Raw genomic sequence first — 23,145 nt, forward strand, 5'->3', positions numbered from 1 at the left:
TGGGGCATGACGTCTGAGTGGCTTGCACGAGGTTTGGGTGAGTTTGGGCTGAAGGGCAGCTGTATTCTCCTCTGATTTTGTAAAGGCTCCAAGATGCCCCTGGAGAAATGTGCCTTCTCGCCCCCACCACAAAGGTGCATGCACAGCGCTTTGCTTCCTAAAACATGCGAGGGGCTGGTGTCAGCAGACATGTTCTGTCCTCTCCCACCCCAGTGTCAACAAAGGCCAACAGAAAAATATGTATATTTATTGTCTAAAAAGTGCAAGAGGCACAAGCATTGTTTTAATCCTAGGCAGCAACCAGGATCTTTAATGCAAGCAGACACTAGGTGGCAAGGAGAGAACTAGAGATGCAGCAGGAACACTGCGGGCAGACCCCGCGAGCTGTCAGAGCGCCGTTTGCCCATTGCCCGGGGGGATCGCGGGAGGCATCTCCTTAGGGAGCTGAGTGCTGCCTCCCCAGGGAGGTCAGGGGTCCAGGCAGGGGAGCAGGTAACAGGAAAGATAGTGATGGAAAAATTGGTCATGGGATCGATGTAAAGACAGGAGGGGATGTCTGGGTGCTCTGAGAAGCCTGGATCAACAGCCCTCGACATGAAAGTCTTCCTGTGGCATTTCTGTGCTCTGTGGATGCACAGAGGCAGCAATGCCTCTCCGCATGGCTACCAAGCATTGTTCATGGAGGCTGATGGGCTTTCCCCCTCTCTGGAGGGGGCCAGGAAATGCTCTCCCAGTTAGCCATTCAAGACCTACTATAAACTCCCCCTTTTTCCCCCCAATTTGAATAATTTGGGGTTTCTCAGCCTGCACAAAGCAAATTCCCTAAGCCTTTCCACCTTCTGCACTGCCCACTTGCAGCCCCCATCCCACCTCCCCGGCTCGGGTTCTGGGCAAAAGCAAAGCCACACCTCACAGCCCTGCCTCGGTCTTGTCTGCTAGCAACCTCCTGTTGGCCCCGCAGACTGTATTTCAGGCCTGATGTGAAGCTTTGCTGCAATAGAATCAAACCAATAGTCCCTGGTTAGCTATTTCTTTTCTGGAAAAGTCACTTCCAGTGGTGTTATCACTTCAGCAGACTCACAGGAGAAACCTTATGAGGCCTCTGTGGGTTTTCATGCTAATGAGCTCTAGTCCATCATCAGTTTGTCACTGCTTGTGTTTCACCTGGCTGTGCACAAACCCAGGGACTTCTCTGGTACAGTTCTCTTTGTTCACTGTCTCTTGCCGTCCTGGAAGAAGCAAGTATTAAAGGAGAAGAATGAAAACAAAAAAAATCTTTTAGCCACAGACCAAGAGATGCCAGAGTCTAAGTCATAATAACAACAGAGACATATCAGGTGTTTGAGGCATCAGGAGACCTGCCCAAGCTTTCAGAAGGAGTTGGAAGGACCAGGATGTCTTCAGAGGTTCCCACCTGATTATGAGAAAGTTAAACGCTTGGTTAGCACACCTTCTTCCCAATGGTCAAGCTACAGCAGTAATGAAATCCACCATGAAATCCATCCAAGGTTCATCTTTTGTCTCTCAGCATCTTTAAGCCTTAATGCTCCTACTGCTTTCCTTCCCCTGCCTCCTCTCCCAGCCCCACAGGACACAACACTCATGAAAAGCTGGAGGGGATTTGCCACGTGTTGCTTCCAAAGGCCCAGGGGCAAGAAGCTTTAATTGCAGGATTTTTTACACAAGGTGTTAAAATTTAATAAAGTGAGTTTCTCTGATTTCCCTTTAATGAGATGATGACTGTGTGTAAAAGATAATGTTAGGTTCTGCTGGTGGGAACCTCAGAGAGGGGTTTTAAGTAATCAGACCACGAAAGAGAAAAAACTGAAACCCAAGCCTGTGATAGTTATCCTGCCTTAAGGACTTTGCAACTTCCTTTAGAGATAAGAAACTGGGATCATTTCTTGAACACAGTAGCATGGCTAGGGATCTTCTTTTAAAATGGCTTCCCTTGGGAAATAGGGCAGGAGGTGGGCTTGTGGCTTTGCTTGACTTTGAAGACATCAGGGATGGTGTCTTCTGGGGTGTGCTTGGGGCGTTCAGGGTGAACAAGGCTGAATGAGGTCGGGTAAAAGGAAAAGCCTGTTCTGAGCCAGGGCAGCCTGAAAGTATTGAAGCCACTGAGAAATAATAATAATAATAATAATAAAAAAGCCTGAAATTGTTCCCTTAGCCACTCTGGATGCCTTGCTCCTCAGCTTCCCTTCCCCTCCTTTCACTTCATGCTACCTCCACACTGAATTTTTGTTGCCCTACTTTTGTCCAGCCTTCTCCTAGAGATAAGATGAATGCTATTTTCAATTAACAAGATGTGATTGCTGAAAGCAATAGGAGGCAGTTCATTTAGAGCCAGCAAATTAATTGAACCCTAAATGTACATAGTCAGTCTATTGCTGGGGGGGGGGCAATTATTGCCATCACTTGGCCCTTGCCACGTGAGGAGGCAGCATCTGCCAGCTCCGCAGCTTGCTCAAGTGCCCAGGCAAAAACTCGCTGTGATCTTTCCTGCAGGTCCTCTCTCAGCTGCTTTTATCCCACCTTTATCTCAGAAGAGAAAGATCTGTATGGCTAAAACTGTAAATTAGAGCAGGAGGGGGTTGCCGGGGCCCTTGCCACTGGTGGGACCCAAACTTGGTTTTGAAAGCAAGCGGTTGGACATGGCAAGATCTTCCTCTCCTCCTTCAGAAGGGCTTTTGCTGCCACGTGCAAGGTGGAAGCAGGATCCATGTGATATTCACCAGCAATTCTGATCCTGCCCTTTGCAGTGCTGCCCAGAACAACTGTTTATGAAGATACAGCTGGATCAGCTCAGGGATTGTTTTTCATTAAAGTATGTTTACATATGACAGAGGGCAGGATGGCAAAGCACTCAGCCAGTGAAAGAAATATCCCATGGTAAGAATGCTGCTCCTTGCTGTTCAGGCCCAACTGCCTGAATGATGCTCCATGAGGCCAGCCCCAGCCTTGGGTTTTCTGATGGTTTTCTGGAGCTCTTCAGGAAGGCCCCACTAAACGCTGCTGCTCCTCAATCTATGGAACAGGGCACCATAGGAAACAGCCCACTCCTTACTGCACAATCCACCTCAAAGTGCTAAAAAGCAGCAATTACCAGCCAGCCTCTACCGGGGAGATGACAAAGCCACCAAACAAAATAATCTCTTTCCCGCTGCAACCTTGCTGCTGTCGAGCCAACTGGCACAAGGACGCTGCGTTTTTATTCCTGTACAATTTACGCTCGTAAGCCTCCCTTCCCTGCCTCCCTGCCAAGTGTGGGGGCAGCCCCACGTGTCGGCTCGGGAGCATTTCTGCGGCGGGCTCTTCTCTGCCAGCCAACCTGGTGCTCGTACGAATCTGCTCTCACCTTCGAGCGATGCCGACAGCGGGGGCAGCCGCGGCATGGCTCCGCTTATGGAGCCGGCACGTTCACAGAGAGCAGCTGAAGCTGAAGAAATGAGGAAAGCGACACCTCAGCACCTGCAGAGCATCGCCTCCCACTCCTCCTTGGAGAGCGGCTGGGGTTCGCTCTGCCAGGGCTCAGAGCAAGGGCTCCTCACTCACTGATGGCTGGTTCGTTATCATCCCCATATCCCAGCTCACCGTCCTCGGCCCCTTCTCTGTCCTGCTTTCCTTCTTGGCTTTCAGGAGAGGTTTTCCAGGCTGACCAGCATCTTGGAAAGCTGCTTTCAGAAAGAGGACGTGGGGCTGCCCAGCCCAGGGACTGCAGAGCCCTCTTGCCCTTGCCCTTGGCAAGCCCACACTCCGGTAAACCTGACGAGTACGATTAAGCCTCCAGGACACCCCAGAGAGGGCATTTCATGCACAGGTGCCATTTAGGTGACTGTGGCCAGCATGCCACTAGGCAAGGATACAGGTAAGGCTGGAAAGGATTTCTCGCACCACTGAATTCCCAGTTACTCCAGTCTCAGGTCAGCTTTCTCCATGATGTCCAGCCAGGTTCCTGTATGACATTTTTAGTGCAGTTCTCCTACTCAAAGTCTCTTGCCGTGACCCCTGAATGTGTTTGCTTTTTTATTTATTTATGATTGTAACACATTGTCCCACTGTTGGTAAACATCCGTTAATTGGCCAGCAAGTGTACCCACAGCTTCACCTGCTCTTTTCCAGCAGTGTGTTCTAACCAGCACCTAAATCATGGTGTTGAACCACTGCCTTTCATCCTGTTTTTCCCCCCCCCCCCCCCAGATTTGAACTCTTTCAGTTTTTCATCAGAATTAACAGTGACTGCAAGATAAATCCTCTGCAGAAACTATATGTACCCTTCCTTCCACCTAGTTTTGCTTTGCAGCACAACTCATTATCTTTTCCTTAGATGTCTCACTTTGACAACTTTTCTTTTATAGTCTTCATTTTAGCTAATGAGCTCCTCCACAAAATCAAATGTTTTCGTGAAGCTCATTTCCATTAAACCTACCGCACCTTCCTCCCTCAGAAACACACGCATCTTCAGGAGAAAAACAGGCAAACAAAACAAATCACAGCAGTCTGTCATGGTCTGACTCTGGGAAAGCACACAATTTGGTTTCTCTTGTTTGCAGACTGTTGGCACGAGTCTGGTTATTCCTCCCTGGCCTGGAGATGGGCTAGATTTGCTCTTCCTGGCACACAACACTACCTGATGCAGTATAGTTAGCAAAAAGTTATTCTCCCATCCCCACAGCTCTTTGCACCCGTTTCTTATGAAGCCCCAGGCACATTATTCAGCAATTTTCAGGATACCTTTTGACTCTTTTAAATCACCATCCCATTATTTCTTCACAGCAGCCTCAGCTCTCTGTCAACAGCTGAAGAATTTCTTGCTGTCAGAGGGATTAACCAGCAAGTCCCATAGCCTGGGGTAAGGGAACCTGGGGTCAGGGCTTCCTTCTCCTACTTGGGGAATTAAAACCAAGCGAGTCCTTTTCTCCCTTCTCCTCTGTAGATCCATGAGGGGATGCAGGCAGGTTGCAGAAGCCTCTCTGTGTTAGGGCAGCAAGTCACCTGCCTCCCCGCTGCTCTTGGGATGTCCTAGCTCATTGCAGGACCCAGCAGAGCATTTTCTGCAAAGCTACAAATGTGGGCTTTGGTTTTCTTACACGTTAAAATATCTGTCTGAATTAACTTTTCAGTCCTTTCAGGAAACACAACAGAAGGAGAGGGAGGTGATGTGGAGCTCCTCCTCCTCAGAGCATCAGAGCACAGACTTCCCCTTCCTCTGACCTGGTGCAGACTTATGGTGTCACAAAATCCTTTTATAAAAGGATGAGGGCTTGCTGTGCTAGGATCCTATCAAAGCACAGACAGAGCTTTTGATGTCTTGCTGAATTCTTCTAGATGTCTAATGGGGCCTCAGATGGCTGTTGGAGCCTAACACCTGCTCATGAGTCCCTGGGAAGAGATGCTTGCAGCTGCTAGTGTTGCAGTTGATGACCCAATCTCTTATCAGGGGTAATAACCACCAGCCGGGGGCAAGCTGGCCACAGAAGGGTTAATTTTTAATTCCCTATGAGCCTTCAGTGTGCACAATCCTAATAGTTTGGCCCTCTGCCTTTGGAAAGCACAATTAACCGCATCATGGTTTGCTCTTTCATCTTATCATGGGATTACCACACCAAAGGGAACTGGCAGTAAGGATGTAAATGTCCCGACATTTCTCTCTCCAAAGAGCTGCTCTTTGTGCTTGGCTTTGATTTGCTTTATTGATGTTGCTTTCTTTTTTGACGACACATGTGCTCACATGTGTGTAGACACGCATGCACACAAAGCTCACTTTGAAAGTATCAATTGCTGCCCATTGAGAAAGATCAATGCTTTCTTTAAAAGGCCTTATGATGTTAGATTGTTTTCAAACAGTTCTCCCAATATCCACATATTCCTTCCCGCAGCCAAAAATATGCAAGAGTATATACGTTCACTTAAAATTCACAACTACCTTAGAGGAAGAAAGTTTTAATGGGTGTTTGCCACATCTCTTCCTATTTCCAGCTGAACCAGGACTCTGGGTTATGATGGCCATTGGACAACAGCCACAATTCAGCACAAAAATGGGAAAGAAAATCACAGCAGCCTTTATCTGGTCTTTCCCCATGTTTATTGGATTGAAATTAGAGTGCTTATGACCATTTGTTGTCAATTAAAACCCCTGAAAAACAGAGAACTCATAAACTACCTCTGGCAACTAAAAACCATGGGGTCCTCCAGACCCCACTGCGAAACCTGGTGTGCAGGATGGTGCTGGTGTCCCACCGCCCTGCAAAGCGGGAGGCAGCAGGGGGACCCCAGGCTGCTGACCCCGTCCTGTCCCATGGCACAGCTTCACCCATCCCTGTGCCAGTGCTGGTGTCACCCTTGGCTGCATGAGCAGGGCGGTGAGGGGATGGAGGTGGCAAGAATGAAAATAAAATATGGGTAAAATGAGCTGACTGGTAGGGATTTCTTGTCTGTCTAACAAAAAATAAAAAGGTCTCCCCCAGCCTAAGTTAGTGAATGCTTTATTCAGAAAACTTCCTGGAAATCTCGGTTATTTTATATCCAGTAATTGCAGTCCATTTGCAGCTGGCCCTAAGCTGCTAAAGGTTTCTCCAGAGAGGTTTCACTCCTGCCCGTCTGCCCTGCCTGTGGGGCTGTGCCTCAGTGCTGCGGCTTCCCAGTCACAGCCCTTACCGGGCTCCACAGAGGCAAGGCAGCAAGAGGCTGATATAATTTAATAGCAATAATACTCAGGACTTAAGCAGGTGTTAGAGGGCTCAATTGAGCTGTTAAGCACAAGCAGCTCCTGCCATGATGACAGCCAGTGGGCACAGGGCTCTCAGGATCCCTCCTGGACCACAGTGGCTCCCACATCACCCCTGGGATGCCCCAGGAGCTGGGAAATGTCCCAACAAGGCAGCAGCACTTCTGTGGGATCTGGGCTGGGATCTGCTGCTGTGATGATGCTCTAGGTGGCTATAAGGTCCCTGCAGCACAGCTGAGGAGCACCGAGCCACAGCAACCCGAGAGGGATGAGCCGGGGGTGCGGGTGTGGGTTTGGAGGAGAAGCTTACAGCTGTAAGGCTGCTGAGAGGGGACAGAGAGGGGACAGGCCATGGCCCTGGGGCCCTGCCTTCATGGTGCCCCTCCTCTGTTAGTTGGATGGGCTCTGGAAGGATCTGAAACTCTTTTTTTTTTTTTTTTTTTTTTTTTTTTTTTTGTTATTTCGTTTTCTTTTTGTCTTTTGTTTGTTGGCTTCTTTTTGCTTGTTTGTTTGCCTTTTTTGTTTGTTTGGCAAGTCGTCCCAACCCGCCCTGCAGCCAGCAGTGGCTGGAATCCACAAAAGGCCACACTGGGAACACCCATTTCCATCCCTGTTTGCACTGGTCTGACGGGGACGTGACGCCGTGCACCCACCCGGGGGCTCCTCTGCCTGCGGCCTGCCCAGGCCCTGCCAGCCCCTGGCAGTGCCACAAACATGGTGGCAGCTCCCTGGGCCTGGCCACCGAGCGAGGCCTTTCCCCAGGCCTGGCTTTGCCCCTGTTCTTGTGAAACCACAGTGTGCGGGGAGCTGCACGAGGGCACCTTGCAGGGAGAGTGCGGCTGGGAGTAGCCCCCCAGCCCAAAGGCGTTCCCCCAAATGCTGTGGGTCCCTTCATAGAGACTCTTCCAGATCAGGAGCATTTTCTTTAACAAATATGAATCTAATGAATTGGGCCTGATCTAATTATGCATTCTGCATTAAGCCGATGCTCCCACTGTCTGCGGCTGCTAGCATAATTAAACTTAATGTACTTTTAATGATGTCTTCTTAACTCATGCATTCATATATGATTAGAATCAAACAGGACGAGCTGTCACGAGTCCAGGACAGATCTTTCAGCAGCTCCTGATGGAACTCATGTTGAAATATTAATAATGCAGATTTCAAGGTTAACAACATTGGTTTTGAAGAGGGGAAAGCTTGTCACACAGTTTGAGCTAATCTGAGGCAGCAAAACGGCTCCCCTTTCAAGCTCAGCCTCTTCCCATCTTGCACATGTGCTCCTGGGATCAGGGGAATTTAAGTTTTACTCATAAAAATGTTAGGAAAGTGCACAGCACTCTGGGCTGCAGCTGCCACAGAAGCTGGGAGGATAACCGTGGCACCTCTAGGTGCTCTGTCCCAGTATATATGCTCTGTCTTTGCATCTGTTCCCCTTTCCTGCTGTTTTTCTGAAAATTGGAAGCTCTAGGCCCCTGCTTTTGCCTCTGCTCTTGTTTGGTAAAGAGAGATCAGTCTCTGCTCCCGCAGCCTCTTCCAGCTTTGCCTGTAACCTCCTTGGTGCAGGGGATTTGTTGCCTTGAGCTGCACACCACCTTGTGCAGTGGGGCCTGATGGAGCTTTGGGGTTGCTACCTTGGCTCCAGAGTCCTACACAAAGCAAGTAACAAGAATGTATTTTTTTTTTTTTTTTTTTCCTCTTTAGCCCATGACCTGGCAGGTAGGTTGTCTTTTGAGTTCCTGGGAGCAAGTTGTGAAATTGTCTGAAATCCTTCCAACAGGAAAGCATTGATTTATTACACTGTAATACTGATGCGAACAACACCATGTACCTTTCATCTAAAAAGTCAGGACTTATAGAACACGACATGCCATTAATTCTGATGCCAGCTCAAACAGAGGAGGAAATACTGCCAAAGGGATCCAGAGAGCATGTTAAACCAGCCCTGCAGAGTAATGAACGTACTTTGTGGCTGTTACATTATACAATATTGATCCTTAGGAATGAAAAAGTACCTTGACAGCTAATTTGGGCCATCAAAAGCTTCTCTTAGTATCTATGTATGCACGTGTGTGCGTGTCTACTCTGTAAGTAGTGCATGAGAAAGAGATATGCAAACATTGGGAAATTAAACTTCTCTGTGGTGAGGATTGCTGCGTTTCATTGCTCTGGAGATAGGTCTCCCCTTGCACACGGCTGTGAGCTCACTTGGGTACCAGCCCGTGGCGATGATGCCCAACGTCTCTCCATCCCCGAGGTGCACCTTGGGACAGCCAGGCAGTGATGCCTCCTCGGGAAAGTGTGCACCAGCAAAAGGGAGCACAGCCCAGGTGCCTGGGCACAACCAGGTGACCCAGTGGTTTGCAAGACAGTGGGTCCATGTAACACCCCATTTCCTCTACTGAGATCCCTGGCTTTCTGCACAGGATGGGGCTGGTGGCACCACACTGCATTCTGTAAGCTGCCACAGAGCAGCTTGTCCCCACCGTGCACTGCCCGCGTCCTTCTGGTCCTCTTTACCTGACCTGGAAGATGTGTTCCTGCAGCAAAAGGGAGTCACCACCCCTTTGTGACATCTGTAAAACCATCCTGTCCATGCTGGTAAACACTATTGTATTTTCTCCTAGTTTTCTCTTTCTTTACAAGCAGATTTTTGTTTCTGAGGATGCAGACCCCAGCATTAGGACACGAAGCAACAGGTGGTATTTGCATGTTACAGCTGTTCTTCTGACACCCCTTTCCCTTGGCTCTGGGTGCAGCTGGGACCCTGCAGTGTGCTGTGACTGTCAGCACCTTGCTGCTGAGCGGTGTGTTGGGCTGCGGGATCTGTTCTGAGGGTGATCAGAAGAGCTGGAGTCTTGTCTCTGTTCCCATCCCAAATGAAGGTGAGTTCATGTGCTGTATGAAGCCATATGGTGATACAGAGTTGTCTGCGATCAGACAACCACCAGGTACGTACCCAGAGCCTACACCAGGCCCTGGAGTGGAGTAGCTGGCAGTGCTAGAGGTGAGATTGATGGACCAAGGAAGGAGAGATGGGAATGGGCAGAAAGGGAACAGGACGTGACGCTGCAGGTCAGGGCCGAGGGGAGAATCCCAGAGTGGCTGAGATACTGCTGGAGACATCAGTCTCAAGATATTCCACAGGTCAGCCCTTCATGCCTAGAACTTTTTCCAGGCCTAGCACACTAAATTCATCCCTCTTCTACACTCAGGACAAGAAGATCTGGAGAAGAAGAGAGTGGCTGCATGTAAGAAGAAAGCTGGGAGTGGTGTTACCTTGGTAAAGACTCTGGAGCAATGTGACCAGCAGTTTCCATGGAGCCAAGCAGTTTGGGCTGGCACTGTCTAGCATCTTCTGTGCTGGGGTTTGCATGTGGCTTTTTCCCCAAAGCCCTGACCTGCTGCAGGCTGGTGGGCTGCTGTGTATGGCATGGTGATGGCCCTGTGTTTCTGTTAATTAATTTTCTGTTAGTAACATGCACCGAATTGTTCTCCTGGGGATCCAGAGCCATATGTGAGACTTGGGTGACTGTCCATGCCCTTAAAAAAATGATTATGAGCCTGTGTTCACAGTGAAAACCTCCCCACATCCCCAAAATCTTTTGAAGAGTTGTGGCTGAGTTGTTGGAGCCAAACAGGTTAAAGGTACCCACTGGGTTACAGCAATTGTTGCGTGTGCCCCTATCCTGTCCCTTCACTGAGTTTGGGCAATAACATTTTTTGCTGCATTTTCTGGCAGGTAGGCACATGAGCAAACAAGACCAGCCAAATCTTTTTGGAGCATCCCAGCTCTGTGCCCTGGTGCTGGGTTTCTCATCCCATAGCAAAGGGACGTCTATCCCTAGGTGATGCATCTGTTTTTCCTCACCTGCTGCACTTCAGTATTCAGCATTTTTTGCTTCAACAACAGCTGAAGATGGTTTTATTCTTGCTGGAAACTTTCTCATAAGGGATATTTGATTTTGCCATTAGGAGGGAATTTTGTCCTGCTTTTGTTGAGATATAATGGAAAATTTCTTGTGCGTGTTTGCAACCTCACTGGGAACCACGAGTGAAGCACTGAGTGAGCAAGAAGAGCATTTTGAGACAAGGTGCACACCCACAATACAGTACTGGATGTCCAAGCAGGCATGGAAGACCAGGATAGGCTGATGTGGCATAGTCTGCCCATGGGAAACCTCTCCCTCAGGCCCCATTGATTTGGAGTCTCTTGTGCTTTGAAGTCTGAGGGTTCACAGCCCATTTCAAAAAGCATTAATTCTGCCCCTTGCTGATCCTACCTTTCAAACTTACCAGTAGGCAAAACCCCCTTGTGAATGTTGGAGACCTCGAGTCTATAACCACAGCCCTGAGGGGTGAGCTGAGACTCCTGACTAAAGGCACTTTGGTGTCTCAGCTTCCCCAGCCAATAAATGGGAATGATGCCACGGGGAAGGGAAGTCTTCCACATCTGTGGCAGCAAAGGCTACATCAGAGCATGACATGATTATAGCTAGTCTTCGTAGCTGTCAGCAACTACATAAATGTCCATGGTCCTTTAAATCCCACTCTTTTTTTTTTTTTTTTTTTTTTTTCCCCCACTTCAACAGACTCTTGAAAGATGAATTTAGCAGGCTAATTGTGTGAAAATTGAGTGAGAAATATCTTAAACCACTGAGCCTCTGAAGCAGCATGACAGCTCCTAGGAAAGCCAATCCTGGTGTGGATTTTTTGGACCAGTGCTGGTTCTGAATAATCTCTGAGCTGACTACATCTTCTCTCTGCGAAAAAAACAAGCTAAAATCCTCGAATAGCCCTCCTCAAAAAGTAACCAAGAATGAGAAGCAAAATCTTTAACTTTGAACCCAATGAATATCTAGTTTCTTGACTCTTGGGTAAATATTAGATAGATTCCCAATTTCAACCTGAAGCAGTTTATTTGGCTGCTGTTCACAAGTCAGACACAGCAATAATCAAGGAAATCTCGTTTGATTCAGGTTGGGTAATATTGCCTGAGGGATAACATCATTTTCACTTCCACACATCCAGCACTGGCACAAAATGGCATGGACAGGTATGAAAAATGCATCATGGATCCTTGTTGCTAAAATTCCAGCTGATAGTTTCATTTTTATGTAAATAATAATTACCAGTAAAAATGCTGCTTGAAAAAAGAGAATGTGAAAATAAAAACACTGTTGAGTTTGATAAAGCAAAATCCTTTGCAGTATTGCCAAAAGGAAAAGAAAAAAGAAAGAAAGAAAGGAAAAGAAAAGAAAAAAGAGAGTTAAAACAAATATAGCTGTTAAATAAAAGATCCAGGTACCAAAGAGCAAAATTTAATGAAAGCCAAAACTGTTAAATATGGATTCCTGTTGAGAAAAAATGTCAATGTCTTTAAGAGTTTTACCGTTACTCTATTTTTAAGAAAAGTGTAGTAAAAATACATATTACAAGTTAACATTTTTCCACGCTTTTGTCCTATTCCTTTTTTTTTTTTTTTTTTTTTTTTTTTTTTTAACCCCACCACCGATGAAAAGCCTTTGAGGACTCCATCTCACATCTTCACGTCACAGACGGCCAGTCCTAGCATGGGCACTTCGACGTCTGCCTGCCCGGCTGGGCTCCCCATGCCCTGCCACCACGGTGGCCGTGTCTGGAGGAGGACAGGGTGCAGCACCCAGTGGTACTGTGGCAAGGTCCGGGATGCTGCAAGAGCCGGGGCAAGAGATGCATCCGAGGGCTCTGGGCATGGAAAAGGGCTAGCTTGAGGGATGTTCCCACTGCACTAGCACTTACAACTTACACAGGACTGAAGTTAAAAATAAGGAAAGAAAAGTGGATTAAAAATATCGATAACCAACACAAAGTGACCTGAAAAGGTGTTTGGAGCAGCTGACGACAGAACTCATGTTGGGCGATTAGAGATGGAGATCACAAGGGCTTGCAGTAGTGGAGAGAGGAAAGCACATTGGCACAAGACATGCTGTGCCTGAGCTTCAGACCTTGATTCTTTGTCTCACTGGTCTCCAAAGTGTTGCAGGACAAGCAGGTAAATGGAACAGATGCTTTGGACCAGGCTGGTGTTAAAGGTGGTAAACATATTGCTCTGCACAGTACACTAATGGAAACTGGCATTCAGGCAGCTTCCAGCTCTATTTATGGACAGCTGTATAGACAGGTCCTCCTTGTAGACCTGTGCCAGTCATTTACCTGCATCACTTTGTCTTCACTCGCATCCCTTCTTTTCCTGCTCCTCACTTGCTACGTTGCAGGAAAAAAAAAAAGAAAGAAAAAAGAAAGAGAGAGAGTGATTAAGTTCCAAATGCTCCACTAGCAGTTCAGTCCTCGGACAGATACTTGATGAGTCCTGTGAGAAGTTTTGAACTTTATTTGCCATCAGTGATGGACTTGTGAGATGGGACAAGGCCGAGTGGGTTCCCCATGGTCCCTGCCCTGCAGATCTTCTCTCTCTAGATGCTCCCCTGGGGATCGTTCACTTCTGGGGAGGTGTCTCAGGCCCACCAGGGTGGGAAGCATTTTTCTGTCCATGCCAATGATTCACAGAATGAGTCTTTTGTGCAGTTCTGGCAAACCATCCTTGCCCCTTTGACCTCCGTGCCTGTAGCTGGACTCCCATCTCTCTGCCCAGCAGTTCTTTTCTGCAGTTCTGAATTTGGTGTCAGCAGCCTGCTCTCCTGGCTTGTGGATGCTTTCTCCTCCCTAAGGATACACCAGCGGGAATCTGCTACTTTTGGCTTTGTACCCAGAGTACAGGCCACAGCTTGACAGGAAGCCTGAGTCTGGCCAGCCCCGACACTATCCAATGTCATGGATGCTTGTATGAAGCTCTTGTAGGGTCTCCTCCTTGGTTTGCTTCAGCTGTTTCTTCCAGGAAGCTATTCTGGCCGACTAGCTAAAAAATGTCCCTTGTAATTAGAAAAATGGCCATAAAGGGATTTCAGAGCAAAAAGTCTGGGGTAGTCCCATTGCAGCCCTGTGACTGCTAGCATGTTTTACTGGTTAATAGGCAGCCATCTAGAACTGGATGTCTTGTGATGGTCTATTCCCGGTTCAGGGTGGTTCCCTTACATGACCACCAAAGAGGGAGCACACACAGAAGCTAAGCAATGAAGAAATGGTTCACAATTGCTTATCAGCCCCCAGTAACCTAGGCAGGAGAGTGGCATGTGAGGGGAATACTGCATTTACCTTTTCTCTTCCATAAACAGCAGCCTACCATGCTCTTAGACCGACCATCTGCTCTAGTATGCCACGCATGGTGCTCTCCTCTCCAGGCACACGATCCTTCTCTTGAACCGCCACTCATAATCTCTGGAAGAATTATCTCTTTGTCGTCAGATTACCTGGGGTTTCCAAACTCACTCATGACTTTGCCCTTGTAAAACAGCCTTATGTTTTTGTTCAGGTTCTTCTTGTGTCAAGTCCTTCCTGTTGCAGGGAGAGCCATTCGCAGCCCTGTCTGCCTTGTTGCATTAACTCCACACCCTGAGTTCACAACAGAACAACGGAAGGCAGAATCATGATGGAGAAAAGGGGTCAGTGCTGATGCCCTGCAGGGAGTTCGACTTGCCATTTGTTGGATTTTGTTTTTACTGTTAGTAGCTCAGACGTTATAGTTTGCATCCCGAACTAAACCAGATTAAAGGGCTGAGCAGGGAAAGGGGAAAGGGCTGATGTTACCCTGACACCACAGGAATTAGTAAGAAAAAATATATATATTGCACACACTAAGACTTATTAACAACCAAGTTAAAACAAAATGGCATAGTCCTCATTAGTGTTCCAGTGGTTCTTTGATCAGGGACGGTTCACGAGTCTGTTAAATCCCATTACGCTCTCCTTATTGCAGTACAGACCTGTTTCTGTTCTCCTGCCGGTGGATCTGTTTGCAAAAGAAAAAGGGAAATAGTGTTGATTTCCTTGAGGAGATCCATCCAATTGTCCCTTCTGTCATCATCATTTGTCTTGTTGGTGTTGGGTTTGGTTTTGGCTCTGGAGGGGGTGGAGTTGGGCTGCCCCTGCTCTCACCCAGGCAATGGGTCACAAGGCCAATTATAATCCCGTAGCTCCCAGGGACATGCCGGTGCTGTGGCTCATGCACGGGATCGTCTGCATGGATTTGGGGAAATCGTGGCTGACCACACGTCCGTTTTCTCCACTGCCTCCTGCTGCAGCCGGCCTGGGAAGGGTTGATGTCCGTATGGCTTCGTTGATTGATTGCTGTGGGATTAAACAAAAACCCTTTTTAGGAAAGACGGGGGGTCTCCCCCTGTCCTTAGCAATGTTGGAGAAATTACAATGTAAACCAGGGTTGTCTTTGTTACTGTCCTCTCCCTCCCTGTCTACATTCCCTCTCAGTTTCTGCATGTCCCTACTGCGTCTGATCTGTTAATTCACATCTCTTCCACATTAAAAATTAAACGTTTCAGCAGTATTTTGGGGTATAAAGCATACGTGCCATATGTAAAAACTATTCAAACCCTACAATATCAGAACAGTCACAGTGTATCGTTCTATACACTTCCCCCATAGATATGCTATTACTACTCCTGTTCTGTTACATGTGGTGGACTCTGACTCACTGCAAGCATATGTTTAACTTTCCTCGTGTGAGAAGCTGAGCATGAGCCTTTGTTTTTGTCTACAGAGATAACTGAGGTAGCCAGGAAATGCAAACCTAATTCAGGAAACCAAATCTTCCTGTTCCAGATACTGTCCAAAACATTTGCTTTACGAGATCTATGGAAATTGGTTGCTTAGAACAACTAAACTAAGAGATGAAGTTTTTTTTTAATTATTATTTATTTATTTATTTTTATTTTTATTTTTATTCAAAGGCACTCCCTTCTGTTTTGATCTGGGATGCCCAAGTGAAGAACCATCCACAACAGCTAAATCTGGAAGGGCTGTTCAGAAACTGTCACTTAGTGGCTCGCCAGGCACGCAGCAGCCTCCTGTGCTGGTGGGATCTGCAGCTCGCCCTGGTGTCTGTCAGGCCGGCTGAGCAGAGGAAGGGTTGAGGCCCTGTGGAAGGGGATTTGGGCCATTTTTCTGGTCACTGGGCTCTGCAGAATTCCCCTGGGGTGGGACCACTGATGGTGGGAGACAGGCTGAGAGACCAGATAACACCAATGAGGAGAAGTAATCCCCATGGTGGCTGGTTATAAAATGGCACAAGCACTGCAAGCCAACACTGACATGAGCTATTGGGGCATTTTGGGTAACACAGAGAAGCCAACACCAGGGCAGAATGTCCTTAGGACTAAAGCTATTGAACTATTGCATAGTGACACTCTTGTCACAGTGTGTTTGTGACATACCTCACTTTACATTGTAGGCAGCAATTACAATTTAGTTCTTTTATACTCAGGGACATTAATTGCATAACTTATTTTACCCCTGAGCTCAGTGTACCTCTCACTGCCTGTAGAATTTTCTGAATCTCAATGGGAAAAGAGCTATTGCACATTTTCAGCGAATGAGAAATGTTATTATTGTTGACAAAACATTAAGCATGTTGTGAAATGGTGACATTAAACCCAAAGGAATGACTGCTTATTTTCCTTTTGATTCTCGGTATGTTTCAGTGCCTGGGGAAGTAAAAATCTCTCTAAATTTTATGAAATTTGCTGCATATTTCATATACTACACTGACTTCCATGCTCATGGGAGAGGTCAAGATGAGGAAGAAATGGGATGCATTACTGTTACAGCAGAGATCCCTCTGCACTCTCGTGCAAAACGATGTCTGTGTAAGGGATAACCTCTGCTAGTTATCTGAGTCAAGACATGCTTGTTCCACGGATGCTGCATTAAATGTGTATTCCCAAGGCTCTCAAATCTAATCCCTCTTGACATGACACTGAAATTTGGGCAGACCAGAATTTAGGGCTGAAAGGAATCTCCTGGGTCATAGGAAGTACACTTCTGCAGGAGCATGACAGAGTAGAGAAATAAAACATTTCAGGAGATCTCAGGGCCCAATTTCTCTCTAAGAGAACCCATAAATCTGAATTTGGAGACCCCACATCTCCCACTCCAAGACGTACTTATGTACGTGGGAGAACATTGTCCAGCTGGGGTTAAAGGTTGGAAATCTGGCAAATGCTCTGAGCATCTATCATTGCTGCCTACCTGCAAATGGTGCCAGCAGGATGCCAGCAGAGGGAACAACAGGATCTGATTCATTACTGCACTACCCCAGTTTTATCTTGCTGTTAACTTTTTTTTTTTTTTTTTATTGCAGTAAAGGCTATATCACACCAACCCCAACACACTTCATCCATGCTGCACACACATTGCCATAGTCTGCTTTCTTTAATTTTAAGGAATGGCAATGTGTTCCTGTTACCATTTGTGCTACGATTTTGCTCTATATCTGGATTTTGAACTAGCATTATGCCACGTCTGATCTTGCATCAGCTACCCACTATGGCCCACTTGAGCCTCTTTTAGCTTCCTCTGATGCTTCTATTCCTTTCTAGCAAGTCAAGTGATAAGGTCACTTCATTATCCCTATGTCTTGGTTTTCCACCCATGGTCTGGGCTGCATCCGTCTCTGAAGGCAGCTTTGGAGATGGGGTGGTATCAGAGAGAAGGTGTGAAAGGCCTGGGAATGGGTTGCCACCTTCATCCGCTTTGATTCACTTCTGGACTTGTAACAAAACTCGATTAAGGCAACCAGCATGGCTAGTCCGAGCCCACCGATGAGGATATAGAAAACCCCCGCCACATTGCTGAGACTCAGAGCGCTCGTCTTGTCCTGGAAGAGAAAGGAGAAGGGAGGGAGGGGAGGGCATGTGGGAAGGAGAACAACAAAATTAATATGAGATTGCTCTGGTAGAGACATTGCACAATATAGCAATATTGGCATTACATCATCTCCCTCTTTAAATGAACGTGTGACATTTCTAAGAGCATTTTCAATTTTTAATTTAGTGTCTAGTAAATCTAATGTTTCCCTCACACAAACAAACATTTTTTCAGCAATGTGACTCTTTGTAAAGGTTTGGGATCGCCGTTTTTCAATCATCTAACTTAAATGCTTATTTACCCAAAATGCCTAGTTTAAATTATTGATTAAAGAAGAAAAAAAATGTTCTCCGCCTGTGTGACATTTGCTTGTCCCTGATGTCTCGCCTGAAATAACCCGCTCTCTTGGAAATGCTCATTCTTTCTTTCCTAGATTGTTTCCCCCGCAAATTCTGTTGCTGAGCAACACATCGAAATGACTGGATTTTCTTTTTTCTTTCTTTCTTTTTTTTTTTTTTTTTTAATTCCTTTCCTCTCCAATATTGAGGTTGAGGTGACACCTGAGCTGTCCTCATAAACACATCTCATTTCTGTGTAATACGACAGTTATTTCATATGCAATCAAGACCCGCTGATGCATGTCTAAGTTAATTATTTGGTTTGCAATAAATAGGGCTATTAATGGACGGCTACTCACAGTCAGCATCTATGTTCTGATTTTGCAATGCCTAATGAATGGTCACGGCTCTCTGGGGAAGAGGCGAGTCTCAGAGTGACTCAATGCACCAGCAGGGAAACTGAGTCCCCACGTCCAACCCCCGTGTCACTCAGTGTCACTCTCCAAGCCCTGTCCTCCACGCTGAGCAGGTGGATTTTTTGGGTCAGGGACAGGACCAAAGCTCAGCTCCATGTACCAGGCTCTTGTTTCTAGGTCAGGCTTTCTCTTTGTAGTCCAACCAGGCTGAGGTGCCCTGCTCCATGCTTCTTGTTGCCTTGCAATATCAACTCGCTACCTACTTCCAGCACAGCTTCCCCAGGGCAGGCCCTGTTGGCATGACCAAGGTTTGACCAGCATTGATAGCTCTTCTCACTGGATGATGGATAAAAACTGCATAAAGCTCATTTGAGATGCAGCCATGCAGATAAAGAACAATATTGATGCCCTGTAGACGTGTCTCCAGTTGGGAAGGAAGCCTTTGTGTAGTTCATGGGGTTTCCTGCTACACCATGGACACATGGATGGGTGGGTGGCACAGCTTGTTCCTTGCCCTTCAAGGACAGTTGATTCACTCCCTTTCCTCAGCATCTTTTTTGGATGGACAAAGAGTGAGAAAGCAGAAAACTATACTGGAACAGTGTCAAAAAGGTCCAAAACCAATGTGAACATGGAGGGTTTTGAGTCAAGAGCAGTCCATCAGGCACCAACACTGTCCTTCAGGCAAGTACAGTTTGCCAAAGTATTCTGTCCTTTGGAGAATTAGGATCTGTTGGCAAAAAAGTTGACCTACAAAGCATGAAAACATTTCAGTTTTCAAAAATAAAAGCTCCTGTAACAGAACTTGACTTCTTGGAATTTTCTTTTTCCTTTTCCTTTTTTTTTTTTTTTTTTTTTTTTCTCTCAATAGGAAGAAAAGAGTGTTGCTGCCAACTGCCAAGAATGATTTTTATTTATTTATTTATTTTTTAATGCTTCTCCTTCATCTGGTCCCACTGTCCATGCAGAACTGCGAAGCCTTCTGCTCAGCTGGAACATGTGTCGTGGGTTCCAGTGCCATGGGGAGAAACTTTCCAACCTGAACCCTCTGATGTTTGATTAGGGGTTTTCCCTGCAGAGTTTCGGTCACTGTAAAACTCTCTATAAGTGATCTCATTTTCCATGCTTCACTGGCATTGCTGCCAAGAGGTTCACTGCTGTCACCATGTGTGTTACACTGCTGTGGATGTGATGGTCTCCAGTGGTGGACAGCTTTGGTTCCCCTCTTGTGTAACCTCCACATGCTGGTCAGTTTGTAGTCTTGTCAATGTTTCCTGTGTGCTCTCTGTAATCAGAGATTTCTGCAAATATAGGCTTAATTTTTGGAGTTTCCATATTTGAAGGATAATTTATCTGGTCTTTTACAATCTGCTGTCAAACTTTTTTTTTTCTTCCAGGCTTGACTGTACCTTTGTTCAGTTATCTCTTTGCAGATTACTGGGAAACCCTCATAAGCACCAGCTGAAAAATGTAGGGAGTATTTTTTAACAAAGATTTAGAAAAACAGATCTATTTCTCTGAGAAAACTGGGTTACACTTCATGTACTCAGCCTCCTCAAAGGCAGTCTGAAGGGATGGACAGCAGCTTGAGGGATGGACAAAGCCACTGGAGGTGGGCTGCCCTCCTTGACATCCTAATCTTCAGGCCTGGCTCCTTAATGAAAGTGGCTGATTAGCTCGTGTATGAAGGGATGGATGGGGACAGGGAAAGAGGCAGAGCTGCCTATTTGTATGTCTTACTAATAATTTCCAGCTTATACTTTCAGCTTGATTTGACAGGGGGGTGGAGATCTCCAAGATACTAAGTACCTCCAAGCCTCATGAAAAAGCTGCAGAGAAGCGAAAACCTATTAATGCTCTCACTTAAATAAATATATTGACACAAGTAGGCACCAAGGACTCCACATGAATCTTTGACTTGCAGACACAGATCCTTGAAAAATCAGGCTTCATGGGAATACATGAGTTTAAAGTTTTGTTGGCCACGATGTTTTTGTAATTCCACCCCCAATCCGGGGGCCATGGTCCAACAGGGAACTTTCTCAGCCAGCTGCTGGGGCAAGGATTTCTGGCAGCCAGGAAAGGCTGCTGGTTCTTCCTGTCCAGTTTATTCTTGAAGAAAAGCCAGCACCAAACTGACCGTTAAGTTTGAGGAGATGACCCAAAGCAGTTTGCTTCACCAGTGTTTCCTACAACTAATTTTAGACCTGCTGTAGTTCAGTTGTGTTTGATTTGTGGCATTATTATTACCATTACTACCATCTTGGACAACTAGGTTGAAATGAAAGTTGCCTCTTGGAAGGCCAAGGAAAGCACAGCAAGGCACAACAGTGATCAAGCCTGCCGGAATGGGGAGAGCAGCTGCCTTTAACCTCTGCACCACAATCAGGTTTCTCCCAGTGAGTCTCTGTTAAAGGAAGCCAAGGAGATGGGCAGCTGCAGCAGGGCACTGAGGAATGCTTTGGGGACAGCGCTGATGACACAGCCTGGTATGAATGAGGCTGAGAAGTGAAATTGCTCCCGTGGTCTTGCTTGACCTTTTGCTTATCTGCTCCTTTTCCTATTTGCTTCCTCTCCTCTCCCAGCAGGACGTACAGAGAGGTTCTCTGGGTGGGAGCAGCATCTCATCGCTTCCATTGACCTGGGGCATGTGAGGGGCAGGCAATGGTGCACGCCACACCGAGGCTTTGTCTTCTACTTTGTGCAAGCTCCTGCCCTGATAGCATTCATAATCATGAGGTCCCAAATGCTGCTAGCTGCCTGAGCGGACCCTCCCCTCCGCTCTGCTCGGGCTCTGACACCAGCTGCTCTCCCGTCGAGCTGCCCATCACCGAGCCAGCTTGTCAGTGGGAGTGTAAATGTCACCACTCGTCTCCCGCAGCGGCACAGCGCTGACGTGGGGGTAAGATTGGCAGGTGAAAAGAGAAAGAAAAACCCAGCTTTCCGAAAGAGCGGCCTTGTTGCCACAGCAACCAGGCACCTTCCCGTCTGTTCCTCTCAAACGTGGCACCGTGTCCGTCATCCTCTTTGTCATTATTTATCCTCCTCGGCTGAAGGCCAAATTTCCCCAGTTTCACACTGGGGCTGCTCCCTTCCTTTACCTGGCCCCACCAGAGCCCATCGGCAGCACAAGGTGATGGCACCACAAGCCGTAGTGATCTCCATAGAAGAGCTGTCCTTAGAGCAGGTAGCTCCAGAGATCGGTGAGCATCTACACCAAGTGCCAGGCCACCTCTGCCCAGCAGTGAAGGACACAGCACTGGCCATCGAGTCCAAGTGCTGTTGGGGGTCTGTAGGGTGAGGTTGCCTGACATGAAAAGACACCTTTGGTGTGAGAAGCAACTAATTCCATGCAAAGCAGGGTAAGGCTGTAGCAGGGTTTGGTCCCTATTGATTTTATTATAAAGTCCAATTCTTTCAACTGGAGGTGTGGGAGATCCCCGTGGCTTTGATGAAGGTCCTCTTGAGGCAAAAAGCCCCTGCAAGCAGGTTGCACCTTGCCCTCCTGGTATGGAAAAAATCCTCTTTCCTCCCATTGCCTTGCAAAAGACTCAAGGAAGAGGAGAATCTCATGCATCTGCCCTGATATATACTGTCCTACTTGCCATTACTCTCTAACAACCCAAGACATCCCTTTCAAGCCCACAGCCTTCTGTGATGGGACAACAGATCCAAATATTTATCAAAGCAGAAGTGCTTGTCTCTGGAATTTTAATGTATCTGCTGTTTCTTTACAGCTATTTCTCTGGGAAACAAAACAAAACAAAACAAAACACTATATTGGTAGTACATAGATAAACTCTCAGATTAAAAAGTAAGATGCAGAGCAGTCAGCTACAGGCATGGAACATAACTGGGGCCAACAAACATAACCTGGGAACCATCAAAGATTTTACTTGGCTCTGGCTAAATGTCTTGGATACAAACCTTACCTCCAGCTAGCCCCTCACCCTCTTCTTTAGCACTCATTTATCTCTCTGAGAAACAAAAATGGATAAAAACCAGATGGGCGACAGGTAGTGTGTTTGCCCAGCTGCATTCATGGGAACAAGTGAGCAATGCCATCGCTTGGTTGTTCTGTGGGAGGAAGAGGGCTCTGTTGATTTTGATGTTGATTTCTCTTACAGTTGTTTCTTATTGCACTGCTGCTGCAGTCACGGTGCGGACGCTGAGCAAGGCACAGACGTGGTCCTTTTGTCTGACAGCTGAGATTCAGCACTGAGATCTTCCGCTCCCATTAAAAGCTTACACGGTTTTAAGGCTTGTGCCTATTGATTTCACACATGGAGTTTCAAGCAGCTCTCATGACTTTATGATCCAATCTCATTTATTCACATGTGATTCACATGTGTGTGACTGTGTTTTTCAAGCACATGTAAATAACATGTGATCAATATTGAGGTCATATGATCCACATAAACCCATGTGTCCCAAACCTTCTCTTTCTGTCCCTGTTTATCCTGTTTATCCTATTGTGTGGAATTGGATACTAGAGCTATTTTTTTTTTTTTTTTTTCCGTGCACCAGAATAGTGATAAAGCACAGTACTGTAGGGGTATTGTTTTAAACTAAACTGATTTCACATCAATTTCCTTATGGGCATTTTATCAGCTATGGGGTTTCTCTAGCACTGACGCATGCAGGCTTGTGGTGAAGGTATTGTGGAAGCTGTGTTGTGGCTTCAGTTTCCCAGCAGCAGTAATTACTTTTCATTCATATGGTGACTATTGCTCAGTTGGTTACCTTGCAAAATATATGCACTGTAGAAGTCAGTCAGATTTTTGCCTGAGTGGGACAAATGCCATATTGTATAGCATGCCTTATAGAAAGGTTATTCTTGGACAAGCACAATACTGCAGAGAAGAGCAGAATTTGATTTTAAATAGCATCTGTCAGCCCCAAA

At 46.6% G+C, this 23,145-nt stretch overlaps 1 protein-coding gene across 4 annotated transcripts in view; it reads right to left on the reverse strand.

Annotated features, from left to right (window-relative positions):
• Positions 1–6,072: 6,072 nt before the first annotated feature.
• Positions 6,073–23,145, reverse strand: part of GRIA1 (glutamate ionotropic receptor AMPA type subunit 1) — a 129,534-nt gene continuing 112,461 nt past the window's right edge. For 2 of the 4 annotated variants that reach the window (XM_035338584.1, XM_035338585.1), the window contains exons 15-16: positions 17,364–17,498; positions 6,073–14,977 (exon numbers count right to left, since the gene is read on the reverse strand). In XM_035338584.1, the coding sequence (XP_035194475.1) occupies positions 14,789–14,977; positions 17,364–17,498 (324 nt within the window). In that variant the 3' untranslated portion in view covers positions 6,073–14,788. Of the gene's footprint in view, positions 14,978–17,363; positions 17,499–23,145 lie in introns of those variants that run through there. The other 2 variants (XM_035338586.1, XR_004754365.1) reach the window with 2 other exon arrangements.

Source organism: Oxyura jamaicensis, chromosome 13 (genome assembly GCF_011077185.1).
Source record: "Oxyura jamaicensis isolate SHBP4307 breed ruddy duck chromosome 13, BPBGC_Ojam_1.0, whole genome shotgun sequence".
In the NCBI taxonomy this organism is placed as follows: domain Eukaryota; kingdom Metazoa; phylum Chordata; class Aves; order Anseriformes; family Anatidae; genus Oxyura; species Oxyura jamaicensis.